General features: G+C 39.0%; 1 protein-coding gene across 3 annotated transcripts in view; it reads left to right on the forward strand.

Moving 5' to 3' along the window:
* ARFGEF3 (ARFGEF family member 3) overlaps nucleotides 1-27,427 on the forward strand; it is an 85,672-nt gene that overhangs the window by 46,078 nt on the left and 12,167 nt on the right. For 2 of the 3 annotated variants that reach the window (XM_021553071.2, XM_077782140.1), the window contains exons 13-32: nucleotides 2,730-2,813; nucleotides 3,989-4,155; nucleotides 6,117-6,282; nucleotides 7,663-7,770; nucleotides 8,009-8,224; nucleotides 8,468-8,578; nucleotides 9,954-10,104; nucleotides 10,530-10,844; nucleotides 12,457-12,590; nucleotides 14,094-14,239; nucleotides 14,963-15,142; nucleotides 15,501-15,645; nucleotides 16,736-16,858; nucleotides 18,900-19,003; nucleotides 20,347-20,491; nucleotides 22,913-23,041; nucleotides 23,574-23,750; nucleotides 24,306-24,420; nucleotides 25,189-25,291; nucleotides 25,707-25,838. In XM_021553071.2, coding sequence (XP_021408746.1) covers nucleotides 2,730-2,813; nucleotides 3,989-4,155; nucleotides 6,117-6,282; nucleotides 7,663-7,770; nucleotides 8,009-8,224; nucleotides 8,468-8,578; nucleotides 9,954-10,104; nucleotides 10,530-10,844; nucleotides 12,457-12,590; nucleotides 14,094-14,239; nucleotides 14,963-15,142; nucleotides 15,501-15,645; nucleotides 16,736-16,858; nucleotides 18,900-19,003; nucleotides 20,347-20,491; nucleotides 22,913-23,041; nucleotides 23,574-23,750; nucleotides 24,306-24,420; nucleotides 25,189-25,291; nucleotides 25,707-25,838 — 2,951 coding nt within the window. The remainder of the gene's footprint in view (nucleotides 1-2,729; nucleotides 2,814-3,988; nucleotides 4,156-6,116; nucleotides 6,283-7,662; nucleotides 7,771-8,008; nucleotides 8,225-8,467; nucleotides 8,579-9,953; nucleotides 10,105-10,529; nucleotides 10,845-12,456; nucleotides 12,591-14,093; nucleotides 14,240-14,962; nucleotides 15,143-15,500; nucleotides 15,646-16,735; nucleotides 16,859-18,899; nucleotides 19,004-20,346; nucleotides 20,492-22,912; nucleotides 23,042-23,573; nucleotides 23,751-24,305; nucleotides 24,421-25,188; nucleotides 25,292-25,706; nucleotides 25,839-27,427) is intronic. The other variant, XM_021553073.2, reaches the window with a different exon arrangement.

The raw sequence follows: 27,427 nt of genomic DNA on the forward strand, positions 1-27,427 counted from the left end.
AGCTCTAGAAAGGATAGGGAAAGAGGAGAGTTTGTCTTCACTGTTTTTTTTTTTTTTCTTAATGCTGCTCTCTAATGAGTGCAAAGCTCAAAGCCCAGACCAAGAGAAAATTAAGATCTTGTCTTCTAAGAGATTAAGTATCTTCAGTTCTTTCATGATTAGAACATTTGGGATCTTCACCTGTCAAACAAACAAAAAAAATAATGCAAAGGCTAGTTTGTCCTGTTGATAGCATATTTAAAATGTGTGTAAATATATATTTTTAGAAGGGTTTCACTTTCCTGACAGTGGCCAAAATGAAAATGTTTGCTACATATATGTCTATGTTTCTTTAACTTACTTTACTGCAATTGCCTTTCCTATTGCTCATCTCCTAATCATTGCTTCATTCATTTGTGTTCTCTCACACACATTAAACTCGTACAGAGTCAGAAGGGGGGCCTTTCCCATCATCATACAGCATAATTTAGAAATGAAGCTGAGTGAATAAGATTAGATTCCTGATATCCTGTTTAAATGCTACAGAAATAAACCCTAACTCAGGAAGATCATAAATTGTATTCTTAAGAAATATTGTCTATTTTATATCACAGAAAGGAAATATCCTAAAAGAGGAATTAATGCTAACTACTTTCATAATTGAGGGGCTCAAGAGCACCCTTTCTGTCACAGGTATTTCTTTATTCCTGAAAAAGCGTAGTCTTGAGATTATGATAAGACCAGTGCTAGCCCTCTAGCTCAAACCTTTGTGCACCTGTTCCCTTGTGCATGAATGAGTATTTCTTTTCCCTTTTGTCTGTAAAGTCTTTATAGAGTGCTTTTAAAACTTTGGAAGTCTAGATTTTAAGACTAAACATAGCTTTTCTTGGCATTCACTATGAGTAATACAGTGAGTAAAATGGAAGAACATAACTCAATTTCTACACTAAATCCATGATTTGTGATTTGTGTGTCTTTAAAAAAATACCTAGTCTTGGGCTTACATTGTTGAGACAGATCCTTCACTTTTCTAAGAAAGCCACCCCTGTGGCTTAATCTGTACTTTAAAAATGTACACCACATTTCCTGATGGATTTTGTGAAGTACTAATGAAAGACACCATTCAGTAAGGAATCGTGGAAAAGTAGAGTAGCGAGCTCTATTAAGACAGCCTGGAAGAGGTATCCTGGAGTTTTCACGAAGACGTGGCTCTAGCAGGGTTATGCTTTTATGTTTTTGTAAGATCTGGGTGGTTCCTGTTTCATTTGGACACCTGGAATGAGACTCAGTCCAACTGAAACAGTCCCTTAACTTGTACCTCAGATCTTAAGCAAATGTCCATCAGTCCTCTTGAGGTGAGAACTTGTGCTCCTGTATAAGTGAGAGAGCTATGAATTTGAAGACCTTTAGAGAGAGATACTTAGGAAAGTTGAAACAAATGGCAGGGGTTAAGAATTCCCCCTGAGAGTTTCTGAGACACCAGTTTGATTTGCCTCTATATGCAATGTGTAGGTCCTTTAGGAGTTCCTTCATTAGCACCAGCTGCTCAAGGAACAGATTAGGTAAGGAAGTTAGAGGGATTGATCCCATTCATTGTATATATGACATTTATTCATGTATAAATCTTGAAGAATACATGGGGAAATTCGAAAGTTGGTTAAGATTTGAGTTGAGAAAAAACATAGATGCAGTTCTGAGACCACTCAGTACAGAAGCAGTATTTCTGTTTCTGGGAAACCTTATTTAACTGCTTTGTTTCATTTTTTGATTTTTATTTCACTTTGGAAGAATAATACAATTTAGTCTTCTTTCCTATAAGACAGGTCCTTATATAGATAGCATTGCAAAATTAGGATGTTTTCATAGGATTGAAAGGCAATGAGTGGAGGTAGGAATTTAAGCACTACTGAGATAAGCATGGAAAAGGTGAAGTCAGCTAAGAGTTATAGTGAAATTAAAATTTGCAAGTAAGTTGGTTGACTCTAAAGTTAGGAGTAAGTTGGCCCATCTTCAGGTTTATTTCATACTTTTTAGAGGGAAGGTTTTTATGCTGGTAAGAATCATAATATCTTCTGTTTCTGTGATCTGAGCATCTCACAAATTCAGCTGTTTTCCCATATTTTAAAGGAAGTTAAGGAACATATTTTTCCCCAACACTTTTTGGTGCTTAAATGCATGCCTTCAATGAAGTAGCCACTTTTCTGTGCACTTCTACACCTTCCTTCACTTCTACAACCTCCTTGTATAGGAGGTTGCACATTTTTTAAACATTTTAAAGCAAAATAAAGTGGGCTTTTTTGTTTGGTTGGGTTTTTTGAATTTTTTTTACTTTTACATATGTCTCTGCCTTGAGATTTTTTTTTATTGCTCTAGCAGGTTCTAGTCTCTGAGGTACATATTTAAGAGAGATAAGACAAAAAAAACAGTGGGAGATGAGATATCTACATCAATATCATGATCCTCCATCTGACAGAGTGTTAAGATGTATCTTTGTTTTCAGTGAGGAAGGAATCACTACAACTACTCACAGGCTACTTTCAAGCACATGGTTGCAGTTTTGGTACTAGGTAAAAGTTCTCTGTTAACATTCACCATGAGAAATCTACCCCAAGCAATGTCAGCCTGTGTGGCTGTTGTTTGTGACCAACCCTAACACCCTTCTTCCACAAAGGTTGTTCCCTTGAACAGATATTCATTTTTTAGACCCACTCTGGAACAGTTATTCTCTTTCTAAATCCACCCCCAAACAGTTACTCACCTTATCCACGCCCCCAAAGTGACGACAGTGGAAAGTCCAAGAAGGCAGCAGCACAGAACTTTCAAACCCTCACGAGGCAAGAAAAACATTTGCTTCTTTTCTGTGTGTGGATTTTTTTTTTAATGTTAATGGTTTGTTGTATTTTGTCTAAGAAGAGGTATGAGCTTTATGGTGGGAGGAATGTATTCACAGTAAAACCACTGCAGCAGTTAACAAATTACACAGCTTTGCTTCATCATGTAACTAACCTTGGAAGCTGGTTTTTGTTCCATTTCAAACACTCCTTTAGGATAAAGCTGACTTCTCAATCTTCCTTAATTGACATTATATGAATGGATTTCACAGTTGATGTGAAAACCGTGAAATATTGTGAGTCATGTGGGTGGATCTGGTATTTTTGGTTTTTTCATGGTTCAGAATACAGATCATGGGGATTCAATTAGGTGTTGCTCGTACTTGATTGATACTTTTCTACCAGTAGGTCAGCTATTTGCCATCTGTGGGAAAAAGGGATTGTGCCACTGAGCATGGCTGTAGGCTTCATACAAGTAGTGTTTTCAGGACTAGTGAGTACTTTACACATAGTCTCTGTGTCTGACAGAAGTGCAAGAGCTCAGCTATTTAGAAAGTAGGCCTTGTATGAAATAAATAGGGCTTGGAGTTGTAACTAGTTCCAGCCAGCTTGGCCCCAGATATTTGTCCACATACCTCTAGGTCATGGAGAGAAGAATCGCCATGTCCCTGATGATTACAGACTGATCTTGCAGGGTGTGGAGCACTCCAACCCCATCCAGCAAATTACTTAGCCAGAATGAGTTTACTAGGGGGTTAAAAGGGCTGTTGATCTCATTAGCACCATTTGGTGCCGTGTATTTTCAGCTAAGTATACAGGCTTTGGGTCTGCTCCTTTCCACCTCACTTTTCTAGTTAGCATTGCAAATATATCCTGCCCTGTGCTTTATATGTGATAGTCATCCCAATGAATGCTGATGCTCCTTGCTTATTTCAAATTTAGCATGTTGTTTTGCTGGACTGTGACTGGAGTGTTCAGTTTGTCTTGCATTCTAGACTAATAAGTAGATTAACTACTTATTTTTCTATTCCCTACTCTGTTTAGTGGAGTAATTTCTTCTGATGATTCATTAACTATTCCAGCAATCTGTTGCTGTCAAAATGCAGCAGATAGTTTCTGTTATTTTTTCCAGGAAAAATCTGTGTAAAATATAAGAGCTCACATGGTGTTTTTATTAGGTATGATGCACTCACCAGGATTTGAGGGAAACCTAAATTTCAACTTCCAGACTCTGATGAATGCAGACAGTCTCTACGTAGTATCACATTACACGTTGCTGCTCAACCTAAAATTGGCAAACTCAGATTACTACAGGAAGAAGCCTGCCCAAGCCCCTGTGTTGCTGGTGAGTTGGGGAATATGGGAAAATTGTTTTTAAATAATGAAAATTTATTTTGCTTCCTTTCACCCACACATAAAGCTTTCAGGCTTCTTGCTAAGTGGAGAAATAGTAATTGCAAATGAAGCATTCTCCAAGCTACTTATGAATCTTGCATGATAAGTTAATTACTCTGATTTGGTGGGAAGGAATGCTGCTTACTGATTGTCATTAAGGTCACAGTCATTTTGATGGTTAAACTATTTTCAGAATAGATTAGCATCACGCATTGTCTCTTGACAATGTGCATGAACGTATGTTCATCTTGCAACTGGTTTTTTTTGCCTAATACATGATTTGAATTTCTGTAGATGAAGACATGAGAAATTAAAGTGGAAAATAAGTAGGTCTTAGTAATGTGAAATTATGATTTTTGTTATACCTGGAATTCCACCCCTTCTTGGGCTTTTTAAAAATAGTTTTGAAAACATGGATCCATGTTTTTCAACTTAGTTGCCCAGGAGACATTTTCTCAGAGTTTTCTGAAAAAAACAAAAAAAATTTGGGATATGTGGAAAAATTTTTTAAAAAGTGTCAAAATGTATAATTATTGCTGAACTTCCAGTGTAAGAGAATTTGTAATCTAGATAATCTCAAAAACAAATGGAGTTTAGTATCATCCTTAGTTCTGGTGTGTTCTGCAGCAGATCAAGTGCAGATATGTGACTCAGGACATTCTCTAGAGCATTCAGTGTGCACAACAGGCCTGAGCATGACCAAAGTATTCTTAGAGATCATTCTGATAAATAATTTGAGACCAGTTCATCTGATGACTGTTCAATGCAGAAAGGCTCAGGTGTTGGGCAGGCCGTGTTAGGTGCCACAACTTCTTTTAATTGGATTTGAGATCCTACTCCTAACTCATGGAAATAATGAGAGATCAGCATGTCCCATTGTCACTGTGCAAAAACTGTCATTCTGATTTGCATCTTGCATTAACTGCAGTAGGAGAAGGGAGAGTTGTTCATGTTCATGTCATTCTCCACTGCAGAGGCAGTCTCCTTTTGCAGACACAAAAGGATCTGGACAGGCTGGGCTTGATGGGGTATGACCACTTGTATGAGGTTCAGTAAGGTGAAGTTGTCAGATCCTGCCCTTGAGTCACAAGAACCCAGTGTAGTACCGCAGGCTGGAGGAGAGTGGCTGGAAAGCTGAGGGAAAAAGACCTGTGAGTGCTGATGAGCCAGCTGAACATGAGCCAGTGTATGCTCAGCTGGCCAAGAAGGCCAATGGCATCCTGGGCCTGCATCAGGAATAATGCGGCCAGCAGGGCCAGGGCAGGGATTGTCCTTCTACTGGTGAGGCTGTACCTCAAATCCTGTGTTCAGTCTTGGACTCCCAGTACAAAAAAGACATTGAGGTCCTGGAGAGAGTCCAGAGAAGGGTAACAAAGCTGGTCAAGGGTCTAGAGACCAAGTCCTGTGAGGAGTGGCTGAGGGAGCTGGTATTGTTTAGCCTGGAAGAAAGGAGGCTCAGGAGAGACCTTCTCATTGTTTATAACTCCCTGAAGGGAGGGTGTAGTGAGGGGAGGGTAGGCCTCTTCTCCCAGGTAACAAGTGACAGGACGAGAGGAAACGATCCCAAGTTGTACCATGGGAGATTTAGATTAGATACTAGGAAATTTCTTTTCATGGAATGGGTTGTAAGGGAAAAGAACAGACTGCCCATGGAAGCATTCAGAAAACACGTGGGTGTGGCACTTGAGGACATAGTTTAATGGTGAACATGGTGATGGTGCTGTGCTGACGGTTGTACTTGATAAAGATATTTTCCAATCTTAACAATTCTAAGATTGCAATCCTCCATTAATTCTTTTCCTAACTTAATTTCTACTTCTGCAATCCCTTACACAGAAGTAGATTTGGGGGCTGGTGCTGTAGGGCTTATACTGATGTCTTCTTACACTTGGTTTTTATGGTTCTCTGCAGAAGGAGTTCATGAAGCAGGTCCAGTCCAGTGGAGTGTTGATGGTATTTTCCCAGGTGTGGGTTGAAGAACTGTACCACCAGGTACTAGAAAGGAACATGCTAGGGGAAGCTGGATACTGGGGAAGCCCTGAGGAGCACAGCCTTCCACTTATCAGCATGCTGACAGGTCAGTACAATATTCTGGTGGCAAGACTAACTTCCAAATGTGTCTAAAACAAGCTACAGTGACACACTGCTTTATTGCGTTACATACAGAACAGCATGTCATCATGCAATATGTAGTGTCTTGTGGAATTATCAGCAGAGAAGGAGCCCAGACCTAGCTGTGGCAGGTACTAAAGTGTTTTGGCTCATCAGAGTGTTTTGAAGCATAGGTTTAAAAAAAAAATCACAACTATCCCTGGGAGACAGGGAGAGTAGTTTTGTTCACTGAACCAAAACATCTCTTAATTCTGTCAGCTGCAATTCTGGTTGAGTTGATACTTGTTAATTATAAACAGTAAGGCTGCTGTTTTCCTGATGTCATAGCAAAGCCATTTCAGTGTACCTGCGGTGCAGTACAAATATAAATAGTGGCATCTGATCCTGGAAGCCTTCCACAGATTGGACTCCCCTTGGTTCAAGCTTGAGCTATGCCAGGGATATGCCAAATGGCACTAGAGAGAAGCTGAAAACATGGAGCGCAAGTGCTTAGAAGCAATCCTTAGCTTCATTTGAGGGGAAAAAAATGAATTTGTATTAGTTGAAAGACAGCAGGATGGCTATGATACTGTATTGATATAAAATGCACTGTGTGCTTTAATATGTCTGTAATTAAAATAGTGTATGCAGGGAGAGCAATGGCTTCAGCTGAGCCATTAAGTGATGATCAAAGGGCACTGCTCTGAAAGTTTTTTGCTTATTGTGTTGAGCTCAGTGTTACTTTTAGCTACTGAACTGGGAAGAGGGAAGAAACACTTGGAAAAAATGACACCCAGATGTGGAGATGGGGCTTATTAGAAAGGAAATCAACCTGGTATCCCAAACATTAAACTCTCTGCGAGAAATGGCTTTCATTGTGTTAGAGAAAGGATTGTATTTCTTTTGTTGAGATTAGGCATACACAGATCTCATACACAGATCTACTAAAAATCGCATTTAGGAAATAGGATCCCAGTGCATCTTGAGGACTGAGACTGAGGTTTGGAAACAAGTAAATACAGGATTTAGCAAGATTTGAAATATTATACTAAGAAATGCAGAGACTTAAATGTGTGGCAAGTTCTGAACTCTAATAACTTAAGATCTCTGCTGTTCATTGTGTAACTTGAAGAAGGGGGAGAGCAGCTTTTGAGAGTGGTTGTCTCCCCTGTTCAACCAAACATTGCTTATACTGGGCAAAGCCTAAGATGTCATAGTTCATGTTTATACCAAGGCTTTAGAAGGCTGCCAGAAAGAGTAAGAAAAAAAGCAGACTAGTACTTAGTTGAACACAGAGCCAGTAAGATATGCTTTTGTGCCATCTGTGTGTCAGATAATAATCTGATGGTTTTTAATGTTCTGGCAGACATCGACGGCTTGGGCAGCAGTGCAATTGGTGGCCAATTGATGGCATCTGCTTCAGCTCAATCTCCTCTTTCCCAGAACCAGAAGACAGATGATTCTGTTGTTGCAGGTACTAAGACTGTGTTGTGAGTGTGTTATCCAGCAGTGGGTTGTTATATACCAAAAGCCTATGCAGATAAATAGTGTAGGATAACAGTTTAAAAAGATGGTATATCAGTACATCATACATGTGAATTGGCAGTTCAGTTTGCTGTGGACAAATGTGACTTGGCTTTTTACTATTAATGGTAAAGCTTCTGTTGTGCCATTTTCTTGTAGTAATAGTATTAATGGTTTTTCCACTCTAGGAATTGCTTTTGCCCGATACATTTTAATTGGCTGTTGGAAGAACCTGATTGACACTTTGTCCACCCCGCTGACTGGCCGCATGGCAGGCAGCTCCAAGGGGCTGGCCTTCATCTTGGGAGCAGAAGGAGCCAAAGAGCAGAACCAGAAGGAGAAGGACTCCATCTGTGTGAGCCTGGATGGACTAAGGAGGGCAGCCCGGCTGAGCTGTGCTCTAGGTAATGCTGCATGGGGGATGTTCTTGGCAGACTCAAAGAATAGGATGGTAACTTTCTTTGAAGGAATTTGTGAGAAAAACATGCAGCATCCTGCTCCAGTTTTTCACAGGAACCCGGATGGTGGCCGTACACATCGAGTGCCCTACAGCATAAACATATCCCCTTGACCCTGCCTCTTGTTGAGGTTGTATGGGATTGGGGAGGAAATGTTGGTCATGCAATAATTGTGTTGTTGCTTTACAGGAGTTGCTGCTAACTGTGCATCTGCTCTTGCCCAAATGTCTGCGGCCTCCTGTGTCCAAGAAGAGAAAGAGGAAAAAGAAATCCAAGAACCCAGTGATGCTATAGCTCAAGGTAACTACATGATTAAATTACCTACCTCATTTTACATTGCCTGTGAGGCTGCAACTGGAAAGCACTGTGCCACACATAGTGGCATTTCCCTTTGTTGTTCTGCTGTACACCGCTTGCTTGTAGGCACATGGGATGTGTGTCTTCAGTACATGCCTGCTGTCCTATGTTCTTAACATATTGTTCCACTAATTATATTCTATATGAACTGAAATCTGTGAAACAATGCATAAGCCAGCAGCATTTTTCAACATGTGCTTTTTAAACCTTGTGATATTAGTACAACCAGAGAGCATCAGAGAAACAGCTTATTTGGGGATTTTTGAGTGTTGGGTGGTAATGTAAGCTGAGTTTACATCACTCTTCCTGTCTGGTTTATCTATCTTTGATTATATTTTGTCATCATCAGATATTTAAAACTGTTTCTGAATCATATTTGATTAAAATGGAATAAAAAATGGTGCCTTTTTAGCATATAAAAAGTTCTGCATCTCTATACCACGATTTCAAACCCACTGGAAGTTGAAGTTAGTTGTTGTCTCCATTGACTATTTGAAGTACACAAAATTTCTCTGTTTACGTCTGATTTCTAATGGCAAGAAGCCCACAACAAAAGGCAGTGTTGCACAAATAACTCTGCTTGGTACTTATTTTTGGTGTCTTGGTAGAGAAAACAAAACTGAAAAAGCCTGAGCTTACACAAGCTTTTGACTACCCTGCTGGACATGGCTGAAGTGAGTTGGCCAGACTGTGCTGAAGCAAAGAGGAGGCAGCAGCAGTGGCCAGAAGCCAACAGATCTATTCTGTGAAAGCTTGCAAAACTTCAAAACTTGTTTCCATTCCAATGTAGCATGCAAACGAAGCTTTTCAGGGATTCTCAGAAAAAAAATAAATAGAGCCAAATGGTTGTAGCTCAAGCGAAGATTAGTTTTCTTTGACAAGAGCTTTTCGGTGAAATTTTTTGTATGGTAATACATATGAAATCCACAAATGCTATTTTTTTTCCATAGCAAAGGAGATTTTGGTAAAAATAAATATCCAGTCATCCATCTGTGAAGAGAAATATCACTGGCAATCTGCAACTGTTCTGTGGGCAACAGGATGTGAATTTGGGGGTGGAGGGTGTCAATCTAGCATTGATTTTTTTTTTGACATATATAGGATCAGTCAAAAAGGATTTTAGTTTTAAAGCTGCCTTAGATTTATTAGGAAGAAATGGGTTTCTCTGATTTGGTGGGGTTTTTTTTTGTTTTTGTCTAAAATTCATGTTCTTTTATAGATTTCAGACTGTAATCTTTTGCCAGCACCCTGTATACAAACCAGTGTTTGCTTAAAAGCTGAAGAAGTTAATTTTATTTAATTCTTTTTTATGCTACAGTGAAACAGAAAGTGGAGCAGAAACTGGAGCAGATGGGGAAAGTGCAGGGAGTCTGCCTGCACACTGCTCATGTTTTGTGTATGGATGCAGTCCTTAATGTGGGTCTGGAGATGGGAAGCCATAATCAGGACTGTTGGCCTCATGTATTCAGGTACTCACCAGTTTTCCCAAAATAGCCAGAATTCAGGCCATGTTGCCTGAAAGTAAGGGACTGAGAAAAAGGGCTTTGCAGACACCGTGAATGTTCTGTATAAACAGTGTCAGAGTGAATTAACTGCTGGTATCTCTAAAATAAAAGATGGTGCTGTTTTTCACCACTACTTGGGGCAAAATCAATGCTTAGAAGCTTCAAAGTTACCAGAAGACTATGGCAGACCCAGGAACCAAAATGGGCTTTTCAGGCACCTCCACCAAACTATTTGCTTTGGGAGGCCAAAGGATGTAAGAAGAAAGGTTATCTATGTGTAGTTTGAGAGTTAGAAAGCATCTGTTTATGGTTTGAGGGAAATGTCTTAGTGCAGGGAGGAGTTGTTTTAGGGTGTTTACTAATTTTTTGCTTCTCCTGTGTGTTCCCAGGGTGTGTGAGTACATCAGCACGCTGGAGCACACCCACTTCAGTGATGGTGCTGCCCAACCCTCCCTTACCATCACCCAGTCACAGCAAGCACCCGGGGGGCAGCACCCCGACTCTGAGCCCGGGGAGGCTCCTCAGGCACTGACCCCCGAGCAAGAGGCCACCCTCAGCAGCCACCCTGTCATTCAGCCAGTTTCTATCCAGGAACTCATCAAGGACAGCAGTAAGGGCAGAGCTTTTGACTTCCGTGGGGGCAGTTTGCTGTGTGGTACCAGTGCTGCCAAGGCTGTTCTCACGCTCTCCACGCAGGCTGACAGGTAAAAGCACTGCTGTCAGGAGCCAGAATCCTTGTTCCCAAAGCAGTACCAAAGTGGCCCTTTTTGTGCTGCAGCCTAATCTTTGTTCATTTCAGCCACTTGCTTCAGTTGAATTTCATGAGAGAGCTGCATGTTTGTCACAACCAGCAGTTTCTAAAAGACCTGGGGTTTTTTTTTCATGTCTGCAGTACATGCAAGTGCTGAGCTGAGTGTGTCTGTGCACAGCAGTGAATATGCCAAGCAAATCAAATGCATCCTGAGAGTGGTGGATTTATTTCTTGCATGTAAATTGATAAACATATCATTCAGTTAAGCAAAGTAAAGGGGTGTCTTGTCCTGACAGGAAGGGACTGATTGACAAGAGCAGTGTCAGTCAGAAAGCAGCTGCTTCTGTCAGGGCTGTGTGGACAGTTCGTCAGGCTTCCCCAGTGTGTCCAGAGGAGGAAGAGAACCGAGTATGGTCACAGAATGGCTGTCTTAAATGTCCTTTCATCATGGTCTGCCAACTGATATTATTTCTGCTATTTTTTAAGCAGCCCAGGCTACAGTTGAAATTTTCCTGGGTTTGCATCCTTGCAATTACCTTTTTGATCCAAATGACATCATGATCTCATCTTGATCTCTGCCCATAGGAAGGTGTAATGTGTAAATTCAGAGCCAAAAGTAATGCATAAACTGCTTGTAGAAATTTGACTCTGGGCAAAAAAATACCTTTTATTTAGGATATTTACAATACAGCTTGGTTGTAAGGACTAGAGACTAGCAATACTGTAATTTTAATGATGCTGGTTTCATTTCTACGCTTTGCTCAAGTGCAAATGTTTATTAGGATTTAATCCCTTGTTTCTGAGGACTATAGAAAGTTTTTCATGAAAAGCAATGACAGAAAATCATATTTTTGTCAATTTCTGGCTGCACCGTATGACATTTCATTGTAAGCTCTGTGGAGCTTCTCTCCAGTGTAACCACACTTATTGTTTTATGTGTACAGATTTTAACTGTTAAATCCTAGGAGCCCATTGCAGCTGAAAATAACTCTTGGTTGTATTTTTCAGTATTAACAAAAACATAGCCCCATACTAGCCAGTGTTAAAAAAATTAACTCTACCCCGGCCAAAACCTGCAAAATATTCCAAACTAGCAATTCAGGTACAGTAACCTTAGGTTTAAGATTTTAATTAATTTATTTTTGAAGTTAGGGTTGGTAACTTCAGATGGATCAAACTGGTGTAACCCTAAAGTCAGAGAAGCTATGATGATATGTGTTGTGAGGACTGGACATGTTTCAACTGGTTTTTTTTGGTTACTGGTTCATGAACGGCTCATAGCATTAAATTAACTTGAAAAAGTGACTTTCTGTTATAGCACTGTAGTTGAATCTTGAAAGGGTTCTGGTTGATCCTATAGCATCCTGCTTTCCACTCTCCAATTAATAAAGCTTCTAGATCAAAGTATTGCTGCTGCACTGTATAAATGAAAAAGCCCTCAATAATCAATGTGTCACTAAAGCCAGCATATAGAAGCTACAAACAGACAGGAGTTTTCCTTTTACATACACATTTATGTCTGCATCTCATGAATTTTTCAGTTAGATTCTCTTCTTTACATACAGGCTTTTTGAAGATGCTGCTGACAAGTTAAACCTGACGGCATTGGCAGGCTTCCTTTACCAGCTCAAGAAGGCTTCTCAGGCCCAGCTTTTCCATTCAGTTACAGATACAGTTGATTACTCTCTAGCAATGCCAGGTAAATCACTTGAAGATCCTGTACAGTGTTTTATATGCAATTGTACTGCTTACAGGACTAATCTTTATTATTAGGATTGTGGGAAGAATTTTTTGTCTTTAGAAAAGATTGAGCACTTTATTTGGACAGGGACCACATCCACACCTGCTTTGAAAAACATCACAGGATGAAAAACATCAGATTTTTGGACTTCTCAGGGTGTTAATGGTGTGCCAATATATAATCACAGTTCTATTTTTGAACCCAGGCCAGTATGGGAGCTTGGGTCAATCTAGACTTAAGACAGTGGTTTTAGGTTTGATACTTGACAGTAGGATAACCTCAGAAGTGTTCAGGAAACGGGCAATAGAGAACAGAGCAGACAGATGAAGAATGTTAAAGCAGTGGGATTTGTCCTGCTTGATTTTCCCCAAGAGTAGAGTATGTACCTCGAAGTACAACACCCATAAATAGTTGTTTCCATCACTGTCTCAGACAGAGCAGAAGAATTGGACATGAGGTGAGATAACTTCACATAAATTTATACTGTGCCTGTAGAAGCTACATTAGTCATGGAGATTTTGTTCTGTACTGTGGCAAACACCGTTTTTATCTGTCTCCAATTTAATTGGTTTCCTCTCTCCCTGAAGTGCTACTTGTCATTTTCTCAGTATGACACTTCAAGATTTTGTTTTTTTTGGTCTTGCTTGTCTCCAAACCTCAACATTCATTTCTCTAGTTTTAATAAATATATTTCATCTTTTCATGTTATGTAGTGGTCAATCAACTGTCATTTTAATACTGAAATTAAAATTAAAATAGAGGAATTATTATTTTTATGAATAAATATAAATATAAATATAAATATAAATATAAATATAAATATAGTAATTATTCTGGGTTTTATTTTAAAAGTGGTATGTCCCCTGATTACATCTTTTGTTAGAGATAAAAGCACCAGTGTATTTGAAATGAGAGGATGAAATGTCTTTCCAAATGTTGTAAGAGCAATGGAAGATTAATCGCTTTCAACAGGAAATAACAAGTGTTAGTGACTGGGGAACAGAAAAGCATTTTCTCACATTCTGTTCTTTGAATCCTTTGCTTAATAAGAGATACAAAGTTAAATACCCAAGCTAAATAATTTGCAGTTTATAATCTTTCCTGTAGATGTCACCAAAACCTTTCATAACTACCATTTTGGGTTTTAATATCAGTTAATTCCTTGCTTAACTTTTCTGCGTGGCTTTTCCAAGCCTTTATCTTTCATATGTTTGCAAAGAAAGTGATTACTTAAAGTATATTTAGTAACCTTTAAACTTGGGTCCATCTCCTGTCCTTTTACCTTCACAGGCATAGGCTGTGTTTCATATTGGTTTTGGTTTTTTCTTTCTTTTTCTCACCCCCACTAAAGCTTGTCAATAATAAGTAACTTAATCAATAATTTCTAATTCCAGTTCAGACATTTAGGAATGGAGGAGCAGCTGATGCTTAGCTTCCATTTATTCTTATACTTTCTCGTAGGTGAAGTAAAATCTACACAGGACAGGAGAAGTGCTCTTCACTTATTCCGCCTTGGGGATGCCATGCTCAGAATTGTAAGGAGTAAATCCCGCCCATTGCTCCACCTCATACGCTGCTGGAGCCTGGTGGCTCCTCACCTTGTAGAGGTAGGAAGGGGGGACAAAACTGGGAATGTGTGCAGAAAGCAACAAAGCTGAGAGAGATGGAGAAGGCTTGATAGCTCTTAAAATGTATAGCAACCTTCAACATTGTCAAATCTGCTCTGTGTTGAATACACTGAATACACATATTTGCAATACTGCCACCAGGGAGTGTGCTTGTAAGTGACTGAATTGGGCAGGGACAGGGTGTTGGACTTCTGCAATATGATGCAAATTGTGCCTGTGAAAAAATAAAACCACTCCAAGTGGCTCTAAGTTACTTCTCCATCTGCCTGTATTCTAATGTCAATGCCTGCATCCTTGGAATTCTTCCTATAAAGGGATGCCGGTTTTCTTTTCCCATATAAAGCCAGCTCAGCTGCTGTCTTTAGAAAGGAAAAATGGTCACATGGTCCAAACAAAAGACAACATTTCACACAAGTTCAGATCTGTGGATTTTAGCATTTCTTTTTTTTTTTATATTTATATGTGTTTTTAATGGTCAGCCAACTTTCATACATCTGTGGACCTCTAGGCAGCTCAGAGTCTAAGTCATCTGTTTCTAGGGCAGTAGTTTCCTATTTTCATTACTGTGGGGTCCCTGGTCACATCAGTGGTGAAGCTGTTTTGAAGGTTCAATATCATGTAGTGCTTACCTCCCTTGAAAGTGTCTGACTAAAAGCGAATTTTTTGCTTGGACACAGTTTAAAACTTCTCCTTTCCCTGCAGGCTGCCTGTCACAAGGAGAGACATGTGTCTCAGAAGGCTGTCTCCTTCATCCATGACATCCTTACAGAAGTGCTGATGGACTGGAACGAGCCTTCTCACTTTCACTTCAATGAGGCACTTTTCCGCCCCTTCGAGCGCATCATGCAGCTGGAGCTGTGTGATGAGGATGTCCAAGACCAGGCAAGTTAGCTCTGATCAGTGTGTCTGTATCTGGTCTCTGTGCCCATAAGAATGGTTTCCAGAGTGCACTTAGTCCACCTGAAGGTGTTTCCCAAATTCTCTTTGAATGCTGCCCCTTAATCATCTTCAAGGAATTGGGAGTGCTCTGCCTACCAAGTCCAGCATTGTGGCAGAGCACAGAGACAGTAGACCTGGCCTTAAAGCAATTAAATAAAGATTTTCTACTATCTAAACTAGATTGTCATAGCAAGGTCTAGGAATGTGTTTAAAAACATTCCCATTCCTTCTGAAGATCCATCTGTATATCAGTTCTGCTTTTTGGTTCTTTTTCTTTTAACCCCTCCTACACTGGCTGCAGGTGATCACCTCTATAGGAGAGTTGGTGGAAATGTGTTCTACCCAGATCCAGTCGGGATGGAGACCCCTGTTCAGTGCCCTGGAAACAGTGCATAGCAGCAGCAAGTCAGAGGTCAAAGAGTACCTTGTAGGAGAATACTCTATGGGTAAGGACTTCCCGCACTGTTTCAAATATGCTTTTGACTCCCTGGGGGACACTGTAACTAACTCAATATATTTAAATGTCCAAACTGAACAGTGGCACTACAACACTCCAGAACTCTACCAAAGTATCTGACTTAATAGTTGGGGTAGGAAGGAAAGAAGACATATTGTTCTGACCCTTTGTCCTCTACATTCTAACAAATTATTTGAATGAGAAAGAAAGGCGTCAAACCTACTTGAATAATTCTCAGCAGGACAGTAGTGCAAGGGTATTGAGCTTGGCTGAGCATTTGTCACTGTCTTACTGGAGAAAGGACTGTATCCAAGCAGCATATCTCTTGTGAACTGTCTTCCCTATTGTATGAAACATAATGCTCTTATACTTCACGGTAACTTAATGTGATAATCTAGGCAAGTGCTTGTCCAGGCATCTGATCACAAGACTTTAAGATTCCTAGTGCTATTACAGACCACATTTCTCTAAGAATGTGCATGCTTCCCAGAGATGTTTCCTTGTATGGAAATGTGTTAATACAGGAAAATCCATTTTTTCTTTTCTTTTGTCCCATTAGAAGGTATGTTTAAATGTGACAAGTCACGTGAAAGTGTCGTGGTTTTCCTCCTAAACCTTCTTATTGAGTTCTGTTATGGTTGATGGCTGAATGCTGGTGTACACAGCTTTTGAACACAATAATCTATTTTGGAAAATCAAGGCTATTTTGTTACTCTATAGTCTGAATAGTTTTCTGCATGATTGATGTAATCTTGGCAGTTATCAAAAATTAAACCAGAAACCTCCACCAAACAGAAGTATTCACTGCTAAGTTCAAGAGCTGAAACCTGCTCTTACCATTTAGGCAAGCATTTAAACTGGTATTTATCATAGACTGGGCAAAGGAGGGAGTCTATCACTTCCTATGAAAGACTACACAAGTTGCTCCAGGAACAAGAGAAGGTTTTACTTTTAAGACTATTTCTGTCTCTGCCCAGAATAGAAAAGATTCTACAGGTTCAGTTAAATTGTTGAAAAATGGTTGGAAAATTATTTTTAAGAGGGTGTGAGGAAGAGTTCTCATCTTGTTATCTCCACAGGGAAACGCCAGGCTCCAGTGTTTGATGTCTTTGAAGCATTTCTAAACACAGACAACATCCAGGTCTTTGCCAATGCTGCAACCAGTTATATTATGTGCCTTATGAAGTTTGTCAAAGGACTGGGTAAATATTTTCCTATTAATCATGATATCCCACAGAAGAAGATAATTCAATTATGTAATACATAGCATGGTAGGCAAGAGAGGGGCATTGAAGATGTTGAGTCCAGAATGCTTTAAGAAATAAATCAAGACTGAGGGATTATTTCTGTAACATTTTTAATACTATCAGTTCTTTAAGTTTATATAGCAGCAAAGATGCATATCTCTATTGTCTGCTTCATAATTTGATCTTAGTTACACCAGGAAATAATTAAAGAAAAAGCCATCCAAACCTAGAATATTGCAGAAATGGCCTGGGATTGTGCAGAGGCTGCATGGATTGTTTGCAACAGAGCAGGGCCTGTTTTACACTGTGGGCAGCAGAGACCAGGCATAGCATGTCAGGGTGACCCTGCAGAGTAATTGTCATGCTTCACCAGCCTTTGGGACAAAGGCATATGGTGCTGGCTCATTCTACCCCCATGCTGGTGATCCATGGCTTGCCTTGGTCACTAGAATTTGACACTTTTCACTGAACTGTGACAATGCTGGGGTTTTTTTGTGGATGTAAATTATAGAACTCTTAAGTAGTGATAAAATGGGGCTTTTGGTTTATATATGAATATCTATTTACAAGGTGTCTAGGTCTGTAAGCAGCTCCTTTTGATTTAAATGAAGCACCTAGCTGCAGCAGATCTACTCTTCAATGTTGCTCTTGTCTTATTGAGCTATTTCACCATTAATTTCAATGGGGGAAGAATTCACCTTGTGATGTAATTGTAGTTATTAATACAAAAGAGAAATAAACTTGCATTTCCAGTACCAATGGAGGGAACTCATGTTTCTTCTGGAGACCTTAAAAGTCTGTCTTATATTTCTTTACATTTCTTGCTTTCATTAGATAATTTTGACCCCACTGTGGTCACATATCAAAAAGCAAGGTCTTTTTTTATATTAAAGGTAATAGGACTATGGGAAACATCAGCAAATACAATGCCATACTATGTGCATTTTATTGTAAAACTTAAGGATTCAAACGTTACTGGCTGACTTGGCTGTAGTAGTAGACAGAAGGTTAAAATACATTATGCTAGTTAATAGTTAAGAGCCTAGAAAAATCAAATAAATATAGTGAAAGAAGAACAAAGTAGGATCTAATAAAATAATTTAATATTTATCTTGTGCTCTTTTTGAGAGGAGTAACTTTTTAAGACAAGAAAATGTTAATGTTGGTAGGCATTTAGTCATGCTTCAGATTTGGCACTGAATGGGAAATATTTGGCTAAACTGGAAAAATGGTTTTGAGCCAAGTATTCTCAGGTGGACAGAACTTTAGCTGAGATGAGACAGGCAGACTGGCAGACAGGGAAAATGATGGAGTGAATGGAATTATCCAGAGAGGAGCTCTGCAGCAGGATGCCTTGGAACTGCTCTGCTTATTATTCCCTTAGTGAAGCTGGCCTGAAAGAAGCAGGTGCCAATGGAAGTTGGGAATACCAGCAATAGACAGGCCCTGGAACCTGACGATATGTGTCATACAGTTGAAACTGTGAGACCTTGATGCCTGCATTAGACAGCAGAAGGAAGTGTAGTATACAAAATATAAAATCATGGATTTAAGCAGTAAATAAACTAATAGGAAGAACTTGTAGTAGAAAATTTTCTGGGGCAGTGGGGTGCAAATGAATAGAAAAAAATACTACAGTAATTGAGCAAATGCTGAATATAAGTAAGTAATTCCTATACCCATGGAAGAAAGTGGAATAGAGTCAATATGGCAGATAATACAATATGTGATTATTAGAACTCCCAAAGACTCTACTAAAGAGATATGAAATAGGCATATGTTTATTAAAGCATTTATTAATATAAAAATTTGTGTACAAACTCTGACCAGTATTACTGTATTGTTTGTGTGGGGGTTACCTGTCTGTCATCTAAGAAGATCAAACAATTTTGGATTCTGTTCAAACATTAGGGTGTAACTGACTGAGAAAAGAAAATTAATACTCTATTTATTTATTTTATTCTGTCCTTCCCAATGCTACCTTTCCTGTCCCCAGGGGAAGTAGATTGTAAGGAGATGGGTGACTGTGTGCCAGGATCAGGATCTGCATCTACAGACTTGTGCCTTCCTGCACTTGATTACCTCAGGAGATGTTCTCAGGTATGAGGAACAATCTTATACAGCCACTGACCTGACCTGGGAAATAATTCTAACCTGCAGGCTTTGCATCAGTTGCATGAACCCAACAGAGTCTGTGGTGATGCTGACAGTGATACCCTGCACTGCCAAATGGACAGTGGTGATCTGAGGGAATACCATACCTTTCAGGCCAGTTAGCAGTGGGAAAACCAAGGAGATAAAAACACTTAGACCCAGGGAGCAAGTGAGAAAATGTGAATGTTCAAAATCTCATAGTAACATAACTCAAAATTAAATTCATTCTTAGTTACCATAAACAGTGTTGTGAATGAAAGACAAAAAAAAAAAAAACAAACAAAAAAAAAAAAAACCACCAAGAAGTTGAGAATTCTTTTCTTTTAAAAACAATAGGTTGCACCCTCTGAAACACAGAAGCAGCTTATTCCGAAGCTCGGGTCAAATCTCTAATAATTAGAATGCTGGCATGTTTCCTGTAATCTCCTTGCACACAGCATATATTATTATCCAGGGTTACCTGGACAATTTTTGTCTGATTTTATAATGTTATTTATATTTCTGTAGTACCTGCAGGACTTTTTGTTGGACCCAGGCCATGTTTTTTTGGGTACAATACAAAACCATAATAATAGATACTATTATTACTGAAAGTACTTAATATCTAAATTCAGAGATAATGGGTGGATTCAGCATGCAGGCTGAGAAAAGAAAGGAAGAATAAAGCAATTCAGAATAATAAACAGCAGGCATACCAAACTCAACTTGCTATCTTGTTCAACTAAAATAATCAGTAAATATCTGTGTATATATCTAATGTATGTTCTGTCCATATACTATTTGTACCACATTGCTGTTCCTCATCCTTACAAACTCCATTTCACAGTGGAGAAATTATTTGTCCTTTTTAAAAGAAGCAGGCATTTATATCTTTTTATACATATTAACTTGCCAGTAAAAGTAGAACAGGAATGGCTAAAAAAAAATCTTGTCTGTATATTGCAAGAACATTATTTACTTGTAAAGACCTAATTAAATGCTGGTAGCATCCCTGCAATAGTACAGTTAATGGAGCTTTGTAGGTCATAGATGCAATCAGTGAGTTATAACATTTGCCTTTCACATATGAGAAGAGAGCACACTCCCATCTTAGAAATGTATTATTTAAATTGCTGCTCTCCCTCTCTTTACCCACAACTCTTTACTTGTCAGTGAACTGAAGACTTCTGGCCTCTAGTTGTGTTTGCATACCTTTTATTTTATTTTATGTACCTGTGTTGGACGTAATTGCTCCTACGGATATTTATCTTCTCTTTTCTTTTCTCTCTCCTCTTCTCTACCCTTCCAAGTTGTTAGCCAAAATCTATAAAATGCCCTTGAAACCCATCTTCCTCAGTGGCCGGCTGGTTAACTTGCCCCGAAGAGCACAGGAACAGTCAGCCAGCAGTGAGGATGGGATTGAGTGCATTCTTTCTGACTTTGATGATGACACTGGTAAGTGCATTAGAAGTATTAAGGGCAGAACTAATCAATTGCTTCTTTTATGTGTTGCTGCAAATTTTGCCAACTGCTGAAAGCAAAAAGGAGGGAAAACTTCATAGTTTATTGTTTCCTTGTTGTCTACACAGACCCACATGTGCACAGAGCTTGGAAGTTCAGGTCCTGTCACCTTCTTTATGTAAAAGATACAATTCATATATAAGAAAAATGCAGCCCCTTTCTTAGAGCAAGATAACAATATTTTGATTAACAATTATTTTGATTATCCTGATATTCATAATACAACCATTGTGTATTTCTGAAAGCTAACACAAAACTACTTTCTAGACCCCAGCTGAAGTAAAGGAGTGAAAATCTTTTAAAGTTGGTATTGGCAGACATGCATTTAACAGAAAAAAATACCACTATTGAGTTACAGTCTAGAAAGATAAAGAATAATTGTTTAAATGTTTCCAAACTTAGTCCCTGTGGTCTGTTGAAATAAACAGTGAATTTCTGAAGTCCGTAAAAAGCAGCGTGACCTCCAGAAAAAACAAGGAGCATTTGTCTCCTGATTGTTTGTATGGTTTTTATGGGCTGTGGATTAATCAGGTGTTGGATGAACTAGAACGTACAGAGCCAAGCAGTGGAGGAATGCAGCCTTATGGCTTCGGGGCTCAGGACACCTTCACAGCAGTACAGTTGATTCTTCAACTAATTAAAGTTGAAAAGTGGCATGTTTATTCAGCACACTGGACATGTCCTCTAAAGACATGCAAATTTCCAAAACTCTAGCTTCTCCATATATCTACAAAAGCTCTACATATTCATAAAGACATCCGACCTCTGCATATGCATCACCTGCTCCTCATGCTTTGTATTTCAATGAGCTGAATGTTCATTATGACTGCACAGTCATCTTCTTTAATTGGGTCAGCAGGCTTCTGAAGATGAAGTATGAGATCTTCCTCGTGGTAAACTCTTCACCTTTATCTGGTTGCCAAAACTTCTTGACCCCTTGGTCATGGTCCAAACTCCCTCTCCTGGGCCCAATCATTCCTAGAAGCCAGGTGTATTTATGGTTCCTACCGTTTTACAATACTTCATGTATTCCCTGTCATTTCTAAGAATACAGCTAAGTCAAATACATGATATATTGTCTTTGCTTCAATTTTCCCCATCTGGTAATAATTACTTTTTTCCTAATCCCCTTGTTAAGCCCTTAATCAAAATATATGGCCTTTGTCTTACTAGCTACTTAATCCCTTGCTTCACAGTCACTTCTGAATATGTGGACTACTGAGGTGTTCCAGCCAGGCTGCCTCTGTGAAGAGTCAGCTGCAACCTGGCAAAAAGCAGGCTGACTCCAATGCATTTCATTCATGTGCCTCACCAGACTGGCTCTTGGTACCTACTTTTATCTAGACTCTTCCACCACATGGATTGTCCTGTTCCTGCTACCCTGGATAAAGGAGAGAAAAGCTGCTCTTTGAAACCAGAAAGTCACAAGTCCTAGTTTTTCACAAAACAACCTTTTACTTCTTTCTGTGCTGGGTTTGGTTTGGTTTTTCTCCCTCAGGGGATTCTCAGATATTCACATAGGATGTAGGAGACCCAAGTCATTGAAGCCTCTGCTTTGAATCAGACCACTGGAAGCTGCCACTGGAAGGGAACAGAAACTTAAGAGTGTAATATGCAAGATCCTTCTAGTTGTTCATGTTATCATGGGGAGCTAGCAAATACTTAAAGGATCTGTGAAAAATTAAAGGGTGGCAATTCCTAACCATCTTCAAAATAGTACTGAATACTCCTTGTATCCTGTAATCTTTTAGGGGATACCTGTTTGCCAGTGTAGACAAGAACTCACCTGTGTTATATCTGCTGTTCTGGCAGTTGACCAGCTCTGTGACCTCTTCAACATCTAAAGATGATGTGTGAGGCACCCTGATCATACCTCATGAGACATTTTTATTGTTCAGTCCTGAGTACTGAGTACCAAATAGAGCCAGTTAAATTATGGCTAATCTTCTCAGGAGCCTTGCCTTACTTTAAGGCATAACCTAAGGGAGTACAATCTATTCTGGGCAGCATTTGCAATGGTAATGAGATGAGGTTTTATTTATGTATTTTTGTGGGATGCTTTACACAAGGTTAAAGAGACTGAGCTAATAGGAATAGTAAAGTGTGACCAGAACAAGGTGTGTATTGATGACAAAGGATGGGACAAAACACAAACTTGATAAAGGGAGGGAAAAGGAAACCATAATTTCAAAAATTACTATTGTCCACAACCATTACATGGCAACAGTAAACATGCAAGAACCATAATCTTTAAGTTGCTTAATTTATTAATTTCCATCATTTCTGAGGGCAAGTTTCACCTGTGTCAAGCAGTATCTTGCTCATGGTTTTTAATCTTTCTTTCTTTACTTGTAGGCCTTATCAATGTCTGGATTATTCTGCTGGAAGAATTAACAACTGCCATATCCAACTGTCCCCGTCAGCACCAGCCTCCTACTTTGGATCTGCTCTTTGAGTTGCTAAGGGACGTTGCCAAGACACCTGGTAATGAAAGGGCTCAATAAAATGTGAGCTAGTGGAGTCCTAACCAAACTTTTTAGACTCCTAAGCCATTTCTCTAAAGTATGTTACTTGTGTTAAAGCTGCACAGACACATTCTCTGCTACAAAGGGATTTTCTTAGAGCTGATAAGTTGTTCCAGTTAGTCTATCATTCTGTTGACAAAAGGCATCTTGTAAGAGCCTTATATTGAACATATGTTTAAATTCATTGCACAGTAAAGAGTGTGGTACTCTATTGGTGTCCTAGCCACAGAAAATGTTTGTTTCGTGTCTAGCAAATGGAAGAGAAAATTACATAATCCTGCAAATCTGCTGGGAAACACTGCAGGTAAACACTTGGCTAAATGTACCTCATAACTACATCAAAATTTTATCACTCTCATCCCACAAAAAAGTTTCAGAACCTTTTGGCTTCAGCATTACCTCAAGCTTCAGCTTGGAACAAGTTAGCAAATTTACTGAGCATGTAGGCTTTGTAAGCAAGTACATACAACCATTATTGTCTTTATTTTAAGGACCAGGATTTGGCATTTATGCAGTTGTACATCTTCTTCTTCCCACGATGTCTCTTTGGCTCCATCGCAGCCATGGTGACCACTCTTACTGGGATGCGGCATCTTCTAATTTCAAGCATGCCATTGGCCTTTCCAGTGAACTTGTGGTGGAGCACATTCAGAATTTCATACACTCAGGTATGTCATTGTAGTGTCATATCTACTGTCATCAGTGACATGTTGCTGAACAGCTACTTGAGGAGGTGGTCTCATTGCTTTTTTGGTTGCTGAAGCATAAAATAGGAGGAGAGTTAAAAATTTCTGATTGGGACTTTTTCTTTATAGGGTTTAGAATTATGGGGAAAAAATTGTATGAAGAAAAAATTGTAAGACGCTTATAGAAATTATTTAGACCAGAATGTTTCTCAGAGCAGGGCTATCTTCAAAATTAAAAGATCATAATCTTCAATATATTCCCAAAAGAAGATTCAAAGACTTTGATCATAAGGAACTAGAATATCAGAAACAGGATCTAAGATAATTTTTCTTGTACCACCTCAGTCCAGACATTTTATATTGTTAACTTAAAAAGGATTGTTCTTCTTTCAGCTTGATGCAATGCATGTTTCAATAGCAGCATAAAAAGCATTTGGTTTTGCAAATTCTCTGAATAGCAGTAAGTGTAATGTTGCCATGTTTAATTATAATGAAAAGGCAATGATGTTAAAACCAGTCTGTGGTTTTTCCTTATAGATATTGGTTATGAAAATATGATCAATTCTATGTTGAAAGATCTTTTCAAGTTACTGGTAGCCTGTGTAGCAGAACCAACAGAAATTATTTCCAGAGTTGGCTGCTCCTGTATCAGGTAACCCAATCTATTCACTCTTAGCACATTGAAAAATATGTCTATGTCTTTGAAGAACTTGGGGACTGATAACTGGTTAACATCTCAGAAGAAGTCTACAATATGTCTTAGGTCTTTTTAGTGGAATAATGGATTTTAGACTTATTAACCTTTTCTTGCTGTTTTCAGTGTGCTTCAGAACCTATGATTTTAGGCATTACTATGTGTATGAGTCTCAAAAAAAACCACTTGCACGTTACTTATATATAGTTAGTCAATAATTGATCCTTAAGAAAAAGGGTCTTCTGGCATTCACAGGTCTTTAGAGATAATTAGAACCTTTCTCAGTCTTGAGGCTATTATAGTCATAATCAAAATAAGAACTGCATTTATGCAATTACATATGTGGTTCTTGTGGCAAGATGTCTACTTAAAGAGGAAAAGCAAAGGAAAAAAAAAAGTCAAAACTATAGTGTAATTACAAAAATAGGTCAGGGTAACAACTGAGGAGATTGGATAACATTAGCTAGCTACTTACTGAGTAAGCCTTTTGTTCTGTTTTCATATATTCATAGAAAGGTTTGAGTTGGAAGGGACCTTAAAGATCACTTAGTTTCAACTCCCCTGCCATGGGCAGAGACACTTTCCACTAGACCAAGTTGCTCAAAACCCCATCCAGTTTGGCTTTGGACACTTCCAAAGATGGGGATTTTCAACCTTCTCCCTTTAGGAGTAAGAATGGTGTAGTTCCTTCTTGAACGTTGGTAACATTTTCCTGTGTCCTTGCAGGTATGTGTTGGTGACAGCAGGGCCTGTTTTTACTGAAGAGATGTGGAGGCTTGCATGTTGTGCCTTGCAGGATGCATTCTCTGCCACTCTGGAGCCAGTAAAGGTAAAACTGCCATTTTGCTGTCAGTCAAAATGTAATCACACAGTAGATGCACTAACTTTTGACAAGTTGTTGATTTTCAATTCACAATTAAACATGTTGGATCAATAGTGGAGATTGAAATAAATTTTTCTAACTGTATACAGACCACACTAGTAGCTTTCAGTTCAAACTTATTTTAAATTTCCTTGCCAGTATGAAATCAGAAGAGTTCAATAGGTCAAAATTTCCTGTGAAGTCTTTGCAGACCAGCATCCATTAAAAGCTGCCTTAACTTTGGGTATATTAATTACTAGATGGCACGTGACCAGCTGATGGCAAAGGTCACTGAATCTTGTATTTCACACAAACAGGCAGGACATGCCTAGAGACATTTATTTAACACACAGTGAAATTCTGACGTTGTGTCTCTCTGTAGAACCTGTTGGGCTATTTCCACAGTGGTACTGAAAGCTTTAGTGGAGATGCCTGTGAAGTGAAGGTGGCAGCCCCCTCCCTCTCGCCAAGTGCTGAAGCTGAGTACTGGAGGATCAGAGCCATGGCACAGCAGGTACTGGCAGATGTTTCAGGGGAAGTCAGAAAACCTTTTAAACTTGGAGCTTTTCTTTATGAAGATATATTTTTTTCCACCATCTTCCTCACAAGCCCTACAGGAAAAGGCTTTCTCATCACCAGGCTAACATCAATTGTCTTATATTAGTATTCAGAAAAATTAAGTACTCTGAATTCAAAAACTAGGAAAAAAAAAAAAAAGAAAACCTCAGAACTGTTGCCCTGTAAACAGGAATTTGAAATACCTAGGGTGGGAAAAAATACATAGTTATCTAAAGAGGATTGACAATGAGCCTACTGTGTAATGTAATTTTTAAAATTGCCAGGATAGCATACATCACCGAAGATGTTTCTGATAGAGAAAGGGAAATAGTAATGTCACTGTAAATCCTCATCAAGAATGTCACATAGATTTGTGAATATTCTGTTAAGGAATGATAAATTCAAAGGACAAAAATTGCACTAGAACAGAGATGGTGGTATGAAAATAGGAAAACAAGATTTGATTAACCTATATAAGCATTTTTCTCTATAAATACCTAGGTATAGATTGCAAAGAAGAAAAAGGGTTACTGGGAACTAGAGGATAATGCTGACATTTAACAAATGATTCACTAACTTCCTAATCAGAATCAGCAGAGTAAACTTGGAACTTTCCTAGGGTCCCTTTGACTACAATGAAGGTTATTCATTCTATGAAAGTGGTTATATGAAACAAGTTCTTTGAAATATGGCAGACTGAACTTAATGACCTGCAGGGAACCATAAAATTGTAAATACCATATGACAGTTTCGGCATAGGAAAGCAGATAGGTTAAAACAGGCAGCAGATGTTCTGACTTGATAAATCATACTCTGATGCTGCTTGAAAATCTGAGACACACAGACCAGGATTGGTGATCACAAATAATGTGGTAGTGGTTGTTTGAATAGAAAATGTGTTTTCAAATCAGTTTTAAAGATGCAGAACTCAAGAAAGCAGGGAATGTAACATTAACACTTTCCTTGTAGTCCCTATCAGTGGCACTCCCTGAGTCCTCCACAGTGAGGATTTGCTGCAACTATGAAGCTACAGCAATTGAGAGTTTCCCTCTTTCCTACTGAACTGATTTTGGTTGGGATGGAGTTAATTTTCTTCCTAGTAATTGGTACAGTGCTGTGGTTTGAATTTTGTATGAGAATAATGTTGGTAACATACTGATGTTCTAGTTGTTTCTGAATAGTGCTTACACTAGGTCAAGGACCATTCAGTTTTCCATCCTCTGCCACTAAGGAGGGACATGAGAAGCCTGGGAGGGAGCATGGCCAGAACAGCTGATGGAGACTGGCCAGAGGCTGCTTGGTATTTAGTTGCTGTTTGTGATTAAATCACAACATACCCCCAAAGGATTGCATATTAGGTGTCTGTTGGCTGAAAATAATCCTTCCAACAACCAATCTTACTAGATGCAACTGGCTAACTGTGCAAATAGGTCCTTGTCTCCAGTGTACATGGTATTTTCAGATAGATGCATACAGACAGCAGAAAGCTTGATTTGGCATTTGGTGTTACACCTTAGACAGGTTCAAAGAAAAATACATCTGTCC

Source organism: Lonchura striata, chromosome 3, assembly GCF_046129695.1.
Source record: "Lonchura striata isolate bLonStr1 chromosome 3, bLonStr1.mat, whole genome shotgun sequence".
Lineage (NCBI taxonomy): Eukaryota > Metazoa > Chordata > Aves > Passeriformes > Estrildidae > Lonchura > Lonchura striata.